Below are 12,333 nucleotides of genomic sequence, written 5' to 3' on the forward strand. Positions count from 1 at the left end.
GTGCAAATTTGCTTTATCTCAGGGGGGAAAAACAATCATTTTAATAGTCGCTTGATTTCATGGGTTTGGATTTGGTTAGGCCGGGCACTTGAATTCAGCCAAATCTTGCTTTAAATTCTGCTAAATCTAGGATTCAGTATGTCCCTATTTTAGGGAAACTTGATAATGGCTCACAACTCATTGGTGAACCAGCCCTACAGAGCTGTCTGTCTTCACAAATAAAACTATGCTGATATGCATTGCTGAAATTGATAAGGATGCACTATTTTTGGATTTTGTTTACAACAAAAACTGTCTGTCGGATGAGTTCTGTCAAGGGAGTTACTTTGTATTGGCACAGTTTGGAATTACCAATGCTGCACCATAAAGCTAGAGCACATATGACGTATGTCGCTCCCTCTCCTGGCCATTGCATAAGTTGCATCAAAGGGTCAAAGTACAAATGTGTTTTCTAGCGTCAAACAAGGTAATACGTAAACATTTTTAGATCTAACCATGTGGCTTAATGACTGTGACAATTTGGCCACACACAAGGAGGACCTTATTGGCCATTACAGACAAACCACTGTTGTGTTTTATTTTTTAAATAACTACTGTAAGGTCCATAAATCTTTGGACAGAGACAACTTTTTTCTAATTTTGGTTCTGTACATTACCAAAATGAATTTTTAATTAAACAACTCAGCTTTAATTCAGTAGGTTGAACAAAAATTAAAGCCTTTTTTAACACAATCACTTCATTTCAGGGGCTCAAAAGCAATTGGAAAATTGACTCAAAGGCTATTTCATAGGCAGGTGTGGGCAATTCATTATCAATGAAGCAGATAAAAGACCTGGGGTTGATTTGGGGGGGGGGGGCTTGTATGTGGAAGATTTTGCTGTGAACAGACAACATGTGGGCAAAGGAGCTTTCCATCCAGGTGAAACAAGACATCTGTAAGCTGCAAAAACAAAAAAAAAACATCCGAGAAATTGCTACAATATTAGGAGCGGCAAAATCTACAGTTTGGTACATCCTGAGAAAGAAAGAAAGCACTAGTGAACTCAGCAACGCTAAAAGACCTGGAAGTCCACGGAAGTCAACAGTGGTGGATGATCGCAGAATCATTTCCATGGTGAAGAGAACCCCCTTCACAACAGCCAAACAAGTGAACAACACTCTCCAGGAGGTAGGCGTATCGATATTCAAGTCTACCATAATGAGAAGACTGCATGAAAGTAAATACAGAGGGTGCACTGCAAGGTGCAAGCCACTCATAAGCCTCAAGAATAGAAAGGCTAGATTGGTCTTTGCTAAAAAAAATCTAAAAAAGTCAGCACAGTTCTGGAAAAACATTCTTTGGACAGATGAAACCAAGATCAACCTCTATCAGAATGATGGCAAGAAAAAAGTATGGAGAAGGCGTGGAGCAGCTCATGATCCAAAGCACACCACATAATCTGTAAAACATGGCGGAGGCAGTGTGATGGCTTGGGCGTTCATGGCTGCCAGTGGCACTGGGACACTAGTGTTAATCGATGATGTGACTCAGGACAGATGCAGCCGAATGAATTCTGAGGTGTTCAGAGACATACTGTCTGCTCAAATCCAGCTAAATGCAGTCAAATTGATTGGGAGTCGTTTCATAATGACGTAAAACATACAGCCAAAGCAACCCAGGAAGTTGAATATTTATGAATTGCCAAGTCAGTCACCTGATCTGAACCCAATTGAGCATGCATTTCAATTGTTGAAGACTAAACTTCGGACAGAAAGGCCCACAAACAAACAGCAACTGAAAGCCACTGCAGTAAAGGCCTATGAGAGCATTAAAAAGGAGGAAACCCAGAATCTGGTGATGTGCATGAGTTCAAGATTTCAGGTTGTCATTGCCAGCAAAGGGTTTTCAACCAAGTATTAGAAATGAACAGTTTATTTTCAATTTTTTAATGTGTCCAATTGCTTTTGAGCCCCTGAAATGAAGTGATTGTGTTTAAAAAAGGCTTTAGTTCGTCACATTTTTATGCAATCTTTTTGTTCAACCCACTTAATGAAACCCACTTGCTGAAAGTCTGCAGTCCAACTGCATCTGAGTTTTCATTTAAAATTCATTGTGGTAATATACAGAACCAAAGATTTATGGACCTAACTGTAGATCATAGGGACACTTGGTATGAAATGCTCTCATACCTTGGCATAAAACAGTGGATAAGATCAGACTCCCATAACTTTCTAAGCAATTGATTCTGAAAGAGCAGTGTCCACAAACTTGAACATGGTTAAGGGCCAGGGGCTTGAGCAGCTCTCTTTTTTTCACACCTCACAAGATTTCAACACACAATCCTCTGCATGCTTTTGTTCAGTATCTCTTGTTTATACTGTACTTCCAGCCTACCATGTACCTAGTAACTGAAATCTTGTAGCCACAAAATATGATTGTACTTTGCAGTATAGTCAATCTAATTAATGGCATTGATGGCGCAATCAATGATCTTCATAAGATCCATATGCAATCTCTAGCTACAAAATTTAATGCACAGTTTCATGTGAAATTATTGCATTCTTTCTTATACAGTGGTTAACTTTTTTTTTTTTCTTTTAGCATATTATAAGATTTTTTTTCTTTTTGCAACTTTTTTTTGTAGTAATTGAATTAGTTTCCTTTTCTTCTGACTCTTTCCAGCTTTCAAATGGTCACTGACCAAAAAAATTATTTTATTAGTTCTTTTTGTATTCAGGTCCCCTCATATTAATTTTCCAGTCTTTCATTCAGACTCTCCCTGGTTGCTAGGGTAAATTACATCTTGGCTACCAAATAACTGCAGAAATTCAGATTGGACAGATGCTTAACAGAAAAAAAAACTAATTTGATGTAGACTGGGATATTCTGAGAATATTTGCAATTGATGTGTATTTCATACTAACGGTTAGTATAAAAGCAAGCTGGCCCTTTAAAATATAGTTAAAGGGGAACTATTGCGAAAATGAAAATTTAATATAAGCTTTATCATACTAAAATAAGAAACTTTCTAAAAACAAGCAATTAAAAATTCTGAATTGTTTCTGAAAAATCACTTTATCTTCACTATACCTCTCTCAGCATCTTTCTTTTCATTCTGTTTTTATTCAGTAGTTGGGTGTCAGATAATCATTGACAGTTAGGCTCTTTTTGCCTAGAAGATGCATTAGAGCTCATTCTATTAAAATCACCAGACATTATGGGGCACATTTACTATGGGTCGAATATCGAGGGTTAATTAACCCTCGATATTCGACCATCTAAGTAAAATCCTTCGAATATCGATTTTAATCCATCGATCAAACGATTTTCCTTTGATCAAAAATTACTTAGAAAGCCTATGGGGAAGGTCCCCATAGGCTAACATTGGTGCTCGGTAGGTTTTAGGTGGCGAAGTAGGTGGTCATAGTTTTTTTAAAGAGACAGTACTTCGACTACCGAATGGTCGAATAGTCGAACGATTTTTAGTTCGAATCGTTCGATTCGTAGTCGAAGGTCAAAGTAGCCAAAAAAAAACTTCGAAATTCGAAGTATTTTTCATTCTAATCCTTCACTCGAGCTAAGTAAATGTGCCCCGATGTGTCTCTACATGCAGGATTTGTGCAAAAGACAGTTATTTTGTTAGATTTTTGTTTGTACTGGAATCAGTTATTTGAGTGAGCTCTAATTCATCTGCTAGATAAGGAAGACCGACAAATACCAAAAAGAAAGGCACTACTAAAGAGAATTAATAGTGTCGCACAATATATAACATACTAAATATGAAGTTAATTATGTATCACTGGAACAAATTGTGAATAAAGAAAACACTTCATAGTGTAGTTAATTCATTGTTGCTTTAATTGCTAAATTAATTTCTTTTACAGTCAGTCAAAAATGTAATTAGAGTGCTAGTAGTGCATAAAGTGCCAATTATATTATACGCAGTTCACAATCCACTGATGGATAAATTACCCAAATAAAACGTAACCTTTAATAGCTTCATTAAAATTAGAGGGAAAATTCATGACAAAAAAACATTTAAAAAAAATTGATGTGTGCTGATCTGGTATGAAGTTTGTAGGGATGACAGCATATATCCTCAGTTGATATGCTGGTCCCACCTAGATAAACCTAATTGCCCTCTGGTTGGATATATAGTATATAGTGGAGATCAGGGGAAACGGCGCCGTAAATTGAGTAATTGGTAATATAAATAGGAACGCGGACAGGCCATTCAATGAGTAGCAAATCCTTAAGTAAACATCACTACAGATATCAGGTCCAATACGATGTGCAAACAAGTTTAACTACCACTTTTTCCTCTCAGAGACTCGGAGGCACCTAAATGTGAAGTGGTCTATTCCCTATCACTTGTTATATTGCAACACCACATATTGGATACGAGCAATAGCCCAGATAAAAAGTCTATGATAAGGATATCATGGGTCTGTCCGTCGTTTACCTGTATCTTGCAAAAAAAGTGTTGTCCCCCCACCTTATAAATGGCTATTGCTGTAACCTGGCGATGACGCTAAGACACCTTATTGTGTCATGTGGATCAGGAGAAAGTATGTGCAGTATATTAGTAACGTAAATAGGAACGGTGGACAGGCCGTTCATTGAGTAGCAGTCCTTAAGTAAACATCACTACAGACAAAGGTTAACTACCACTTTGTCCTCTCAGAGACACCTAATTGGTTGTAGCCTATTCCCTATAACTTGTTATATTGCAACACCACATATTGGAAATGAGCAATAGCCCAAGTGAAAAGTCTGTATTAGGGCTCTTACACACTGGTGTTTTTTCCTGTGCTCCCATTCGTTGCACAGAAGTAGATGCACTCAATTATTGTGAAGGGAGCTGTACACACACAGGTGAAATGCAACATGCTGAGTCTCATTTGTGTTTGTCGCTTACATGCGCCAGTGTGTTGACACCTGCCAACAAACTGGCAGGTGTACATTTAGTTTGTAATATTCAGTCCAATTATATCCATGGATAGTAAATGGTAGTGGAATGAGGTGTTAGACTTGTATAACTATTTGTATAACTGTTTTTCCTTAACTACCTCTCTTTCTCAGTGATTGACATCAAGCAGGAAAAAACACCTGAGCAGCCAGTGATGGAGAGCGGCTGCTCATGCTAACATCCTAGAATTCCTTTTGGCCAGCAGAAGAAATTTCTGGCTAACATCCTCAAGCATCAGAAAGGAAAGAAAAGCAAAGTGTCTATATTTACCTGTATCTCTTTCCCAGTGTGTGGATGCAGTGTGTGCTCCATTATCTTAACTGGGGTTTGGGTAACTCCCAGGAAAAAAAAGACAGTGACCTCACTTCATCTCACTCAAACTGCATGGTGTTGTGTACGGTCAGAGAATGAGATTTTTATTTATGTATAGTTATTTCTTGCACTGTGGGCACTCAGCCTGCCCTATTAATTCTCTCAGTGTGACAAACTTGCCAGAAAATGTGTGCTGCTGTTCTCATTTGTTCTTGTGAATGCACCAGGATGCAGCCATATTTACAGGATGAGGTCTGTGCCAGGTTTGGAACCTGTTCACCACAAAAAGTTTCCCGGTAGCATATTGGGTATCTTCAAACTATCTTAAAGACAGGAAAATAAATTTAAAGCATTAGGCCATAGGCAACCTCTGTGCAGTCAAACTGTTGCAAATCCTGTACTCTCAGGGTGCTGCAAGTAGTAGCTCTGCCACTACTGGAGTGCCAAGCACTTTAATGGCATTTATTTATTTTACATTTGCAACTGAGCAAATATTTTGCCGATTGGCCCTGCCAAGTGGACCTGTCACCCAGACACAAAAAGCAGTAAAATAAAAGTCCTTTTCAAATTAAACATGAAATCAAAGTTCTATTTTTTTATTAAAGCATTCATAGCTGTTGTAAGCTCATTTAAAAATCTCAGCTGTCAATCAAATATTGTCTGTCCCTCCTCTATGACTTAGGCACTAGGCTTTATTGCTTGTGCCAGTCCCTTCACCCCTAACTTTGGCTCATTTGGTATTCCTGTGCTACATCCTGGTCTTGCCACTTTGCTGTTTCTTTGTATACAAAGGTCTGTTACCTATTCTGGGGCAGCACCTCTGACCTGTCGGTTGTATTGTTATTGCAAATTTCTGGATTATTTAAAAAAAATTGATAATGGATAACTTATGGTGAAAATGTTCTCTCTCCACTTAAATACTCTTTGGATGTCTTATAATGCATATCTGCCCCTATTACCTCTTCATAGCTGTTACCCAAGTAGGTGTGAATCTTAATCTACTATATGAACACAGCTGTGTCTCACTAAATAAAATGTTCGCCTATCACTTTTTGCCTCCATTTTTTTTAATGAAGTTAGCACAGTGTGCGTGTCTGAATGGACTCTAGCAAGTCAGTGCAGTGGCATATAATGCCCCCTCCTCCACAGCTGTTCTCTTACCTGTGGCGAGGAAGGGGGGCACAATGGATGGGAGTTGTTTGGGGCAGGACATGGGTGGGGCAGAGTAGTGGGCTGGAGGATGGGGATCGGAGTGCACCATGCCCATCTGAAGATTTTTTTTTTTTTTTTGCAGGAGGGGGCCCAGCGCACTCTAGTCAATGGCTTCTTGATAGTCATGTAACTTTTAGCCCTTACTACACTTGGTTAATTTTAGAGTGTCTAGCAGCATTCATTTTAGATTGGTGTGCTTGCCTTAAAGGAACAGTAACACTAAACATTTTTGTATTAAAATCCATTTCCCCCTGCATCAAGTTTAGTAAAATCAATGCTTTATTAAAAAAAATACTGTTTGAAAACACTACTTCTGTGTACTGCAAAACGGCGATAGGGCGACTCACTCTGCAGCTCTGCATCTTCCCCCTAACCCGACTTCTGCCAAAACCGGAAGCTAAGCACTACAACTGTGACAGCAACCCATTCTATTACACAGCGTACAAGCCAGATTTTCTGGGAAGTGGCAGCGATCCCCTTTTTCCGCCCAGCTTACCTAGTAGTGGCAGGACTGTGAAACACTGATCGCTGCCCCAGTGCTCTTTCCCATGCTAGCAAGCAGGTGATGACAACTTTATGTAGGGTAGACAACTGCCACAGCCTCGCAAAGCCAGCACAGACACAACACTTAAGCATCCTCCAGAGAAAATGCAGTGACTTACAGCAGCGATCCAGCCTCCATGTGCAGTCTGCCTCCGTTTTACTGCCTGGTGAGCGACTTTGCTCCAGCATGCTGGGCAACTGAGGATGTTGAAGTGTCCCGAACAGTGGCTCTGCAGGTTGTGCGGTTCGCCGCACAATTCACAGTGGCTCTGTAGGTGTGCCGGGTTCTTCGTCTTTGCTGCCAGGGGCTTTGAGGGCTCTTGTCGGCTTGGGTGCAGGGCCTCAGGTACCACTGGCTTGTCATCACCTGCTTGCTAGCATGGGAAAGAGCACTGGGGCAGCGATCAGTGTTCCACAGTCCTGCCACTACAAGGTAAGCTGGGCGGAAAAGGGGGATCGCTGCCACTTCCCACAAAATCCGGCTTGTACACTGTGTAATAGAATGGGCTGCTGTCACAGTTGTAGTGCTTAGCTTCCGGTTTTGGAATCTGAATTGAAGGAAGTGAATTCTGGCAGGTAACGACAGCCAGTGCAGTGCAAACCACACTTTCTAAATGTGCTTAAATATTCCAGGAAATAGGGTGGGCAAATGCAAATGGAAAAAAGAAGGGCACTTCAAATACTGTAAGATGAAAGGCATTCAAGTACAACACATGCACTCTCATCAGTGAAAGTCATTAGTGGAATGCCAAACATTTATATAGTGGGGAATGTACATTGGTGATCTTTACAATTGTGCACCTTGATCTGTCTGAAGCTGCCTGTTTTGGAGAATTTTGTGTGCAATGTTGTTTAGTAGTGAGGGTTAACTTACATTTGGGTACAAATCAAGGTAGCATGCAGTGTTGAACTGGAGAACAAGGGCCCAGCACCCCGCCACTCAATACCGCAATTATCAATCCTTAGGTGAATGGTCAGAGAAATTAAAGTAACATATACCAATCTGGGTAATTTTGCACCGGTTTTGGCTATGGACATAGTTTTATGCCACACAGATAGATCAGTGTTGTTATGCAGTTAGTTTTAAAAATCTAGGATTCCAGTGACCAGAATTTCTAAGACACATAGGGGCATATTTATCAAGGGTCGAATTTCTAATTGAAAAAACTTCCAAATTTGAATTCAAAAAGACCAACTGAAATGAAGTCGAAGGGTTTTTTTGGTCGAATAGGTCCATTTTCAATCTAATAGGTCCATATTCGTCCGAATTCGAATCGTATGAATCGAAGGAATTATCGCATTCTATCACATAAATTTTTCAAAGTCCACCAATTGACTCCAAATAGGTTCTAGAAGGTCCCCCATAGGCTAAAACAGCAATCCTGCAGGTTTAAGATGGCGAATGGTCAAAGTCGAATAGTAGTACATAAATTTCAATATTCAAATTTTTTCTAATTGAATTTGGACTATTCCGTAGTTGAAATACAAAAAAAATTGCTTGAAATTTGATTTTTTTTCATTCGAAAATTCACCTCTACCTTTGATAAATCTGCCCCATAGATTTAGGGCAGACACCTGGCAACTATGGAGGACCATTTGCTGAGATGACCCTCAAAATAAATACATGTACAATTCCTTATAGAGCTCTTCCTTTGTAGTATTATTATATTTTCTTCTAGTTTTCAAAATTTTAGCAGTTATCAAACTGCTGGTCATTTTAGGCAACTGGCTGCAGTTGGTTGAATTTCCTGAGAAAGGGAATGTTTTTTGAAGTTGCTCTGTTTAGAAAACTGTGAAAACCATTGTAAACATGGCCCTCTATCAACGACTAAACGGTATTTGGAAAAGCACATGCTTGCTAAAAATTTTGTGGTACAGTCTGACCACAAAATTGTCTTTGCCCTTATCAGGGATGGCAGTTTTGGTTGCTGCTTGATCACTGCCTGATAAGAAAGCCTGTAGCAGCAACACCTGTTACCTGGGGAGACTTCTGACCTAGAGACTGTGGGTTTGGGCCATCTGGATCCATGACGTGCCCTTGAGGATGGCTGCCTGTGAACGCCACATTCCCGTGATTGGCTGCCTACCTACTTCACTTACCTGTCAGGAGGATTTCGGTTGTGTATTTATATGTGTGTATATGTTTTCTGCCATTACCTGTGGGGGCTGTTTGCTTATTTCAGCTACCTCATAAGGGAATTATCGACATCCCCTGAGTATACAATTAGAAATGTTCCTGAGTCTGGTGCGCTTGTTCAATATAGGTTCCCCAATGTCTAACTAAAGATAAAAATTCTATATAGTCTATTACAGTTTTTCCTGACAGATAAGTAGGTTAATCGGATCTACTCACAAATTAGCTGCTTGATTTTATGCTTGTCACAGGGATCGTTGCAACATGTAATCAAAGTTATGTCCAGTATACCTAGGGGGAAACTGCAATAGTATAATGTCTACATCCCCTGACTCTGCTGGATGGTATAATCCAAATACCTGAGGAAAGCCTTGACCCAGATATATTGTTAGTCCTCAGTAAGGGGATTTAAGGACCCAGCTCTGTTTTGTGATTGCTTTTCTCTGCCTACTTGTGGCTGTGGTGCCCACTTACATCTCTCCTTGAGTACCAGGACTGTTGGATACAGGAGCTGACTGCCTAACCCAGGATACTGTGGCCAGAAAGTTCCTCTAAGGTTCTGTGGCATTCTGGCCCATTCCCTTGTATTGACTGTGTGCATTTGTATAATAACACCCACTGTATTTGCCAAACAAGACCAATAGACCTGCTTATGTCATTGGAACTACTTGGACTGCTGACAAACAACCCATAGCGAAGCAGTTGACAGCCCTACCCAACCCCCTTCCTTAGGTGCCTCGCCTGGGCACCCACCATTCCCATTTAGACCATTGGTTCTAAAGACCAGCCCACTCATGGCCCAGGAAATCCCTCAGGTTCCAGATGACACCTTGTTCATATCTTTCTTGGAGCAGTGTAAGTTGACATCGGGGTGTGGATGAAACCATCAGCTGGAAAAATATCCCTTGTACACACCATCAAGGTTAGCTATGAGGTCAAAGTGCAGGAGGATATGAACACTGAAAAATATTAGATATTTCATGTGTGTCGGCTAATACTTCTGCAAAGGACAGAGTTATAACAAAGTGCAGTGTCATAACCTTTTGACTATAGGTCCTTGCGGGGGTCAATTAAGCACATGTATTACATCTCTACAGAACAGGCACCAATTTAGGGAGGCCATGTGGCACAATGCTGACTGACACTTTATGTGGTAGCTACAGTGGCATCTCTTTGGGTGGCAGGGAGAAATTTACTCTTGTATTCTGGATGAAAATTGTGGCTTGTGGTAAAGTGGGGCCCGTTGCTCTCTCATTTTAATGCTGTATTCCGCTGTGGAGTATATAAGAGAAACTGCGGCAGCACAATTATGTAAACAGTCATATAGATAACTCAAAGAGGTTGGGAATCATACACTTAGGCAGAAATTGTTTGCTATTGTGCTTTTATTTTTGTCCACACAACATGTTTCTCAAGTGAAAAGGGCCTTTGCAGCCCGAAACATGTAGTGTGGACAAAAATAAAGCACAATAGCAGACAATTTCTGCCTAAGTGTATGATTCCCAACCTCTTTGAGTTTTCTATATAATTCTTGGATGCCCAGGATGGAGTATCCGGGGAACCAATTTGGCTCAAACTGCAGTTGACTGTGAGTAATTACACAATATGTAAACAGATACCTACTAGTGTGGCAAAAGGTGTAAATGGTTTACCTTGCCAGCTGCTGCAAGTTCCCTTATCTAAATCCCTTGAAAAGGCTTAGTTTGTAGGCTAAAATAGTGCCTTGAAATACATTTATACCAATGTTGGTCCTTGTAATATTTCTTATTTTGTTTGCTTCCATCTATATGTGACCATCCCTTATTAGGCATTGCTTCTTTTAGTGAAGCATTGCTTTCCAACAAAGTACTTCTAAAAATAATAAGGTGGGACAATCTGGATTATAGGTAATAGTGATACAAGGCTGAACATAACTGAACCTATATTTCCCTTACGTCCCTGTACGGCAGCAACCATGAGATTTATTCTTTGCAACCTGCTATGTAGGACAATGAAAAGAAAAGGTTAATTAACCCCACCCATAAATAGGCACTCCCCCTAGAGATCACCAGTGTTTTTTGTCCTATCTGCGTAGGATAGTGAGGATTTGTTGTCTCATACTAATTCTTTTCTTTCCTTTTTTTCTAGGGTTGTCAAGTTCCAGGTCTCCAGGAGATTTGATGACCATAGGATTGAACTACCCTACTGGTAGAAAATCCGGAGGCTGTGGAGGGGCCTTTTGGTAAAGCTGCCTGCCTGAGAAATCTTGTGCAGCCGAGGGTTTGCCCTTCATTAACATGGCGGCGACGGTTCCCACTGCGTCAAGACGCGTTTGCATCAAAGCGCGTGTGCGTCAAGACGCGCACGTGTCGAGATGTGCGCGCGTCAAAACTTTCTCACGTCAATACGTGCGCGCGGGCGTGATGACATCACAGTGTGTGCCAATTACCGAACAGAAGCTGAAGCTACTTTTACAGGTATGCAGTGGTGTTTTCAGCGCAGTTCAGACAAGGTCTGCATTCGTGCTGGTTGTTATTTGTGAGCTGTCTCCCCTGCCTAGGCTGCAGCCTCTTGGGCAGGTTGTAAGGTAGTTGCTGAGACTGGAGGGAGTGTACTGGGTGTGTTCCTAGGGAGCATAAGTTATTCACTGTCTGCTAATTGTTGTTTTTCAGATGTCCACCCCTCCTCAGCAAGAGATTCCTGTTGCTAAGAAGCAGAGGAAATCAAAACACATTTAGTGTAGAGCTTGTGATACTCCACTTCCTGATGGATGTGACAGGAGATTCTGCAAGGAATGTTTGGCGAGCTTTGCTCAGAAGGAGGCTACAGCTGCCACTACTCCCTCTACAGATTGGATTAAGGATGTTATTAAGACCTCTTTGCAAGAGATTTTAGTCCAGATGCGGGTTGATCCAAGTAGCATAGTGCTATTGCTGAAACTTCTTCTCACCTAACCAATCAGTGGCTTTTGGGGGATACAGAGGAGGATTCGTCATCAGAGGAGGAAGATGAACTAGCTCTTTTTTTCTGCTGAAAATACAGCAAAATTAATTAAGAAAGTAAAGGCTACTTGTGAGACTTACCAACCCGGAAATAACCACTGGTGTTGAGGAAGACAACCCTTACAGCCCCCTCACAAGTAAAACCCCCAATTAGGCACGGAGGGAGGCTAGTGAAGGTGAGGTATGGGAGCCTGTGAATCT

The 12,333-nt window shown here is 40.8% G+C and overlaps 1 protein-coding gene across 2 annotated transcripts in view; it reads left to right on the plus strand.

The window, feature by feature from the left end:
- The window catches only part of LOC108700064 (ras-related protein Rab-6B), a 103,417-nt gene extending 97,615 nt beyond the window's left edge, over positions 1-5,802 (plus strand). For both annotated transcript variants that reach the window (XM_041574369.1, XM_018232929.2), the window contains exon 8: positions 5,064-5,802. In XM_041574369.1, coding sequence (XP_041430303.1) covers positions 5,064-5,128 — 65 coding nt within the window. In that variant the 3' untranslated portion in view covers positions 5,129-5,802. The remainder of the gene's footprint in view (positions 1-5,063) is intronic.
- Positions 5,803-12,333: the final 6,531 nt, after the last annotated feature.

This window comes from Xenopus laevis, chromosome 8S (genome assembly GCF_017654675.1).
Source record: "Xenopus laevis strain J_2021 chromosome 8S, Xenopus_laevis_v10.1, whole genome shotgun sequence".
NCBI lineage: Eukaryota > Metazoa > Chordata > Amphibia > Anura > Pipidae > Xenopus > Xenopus laevis.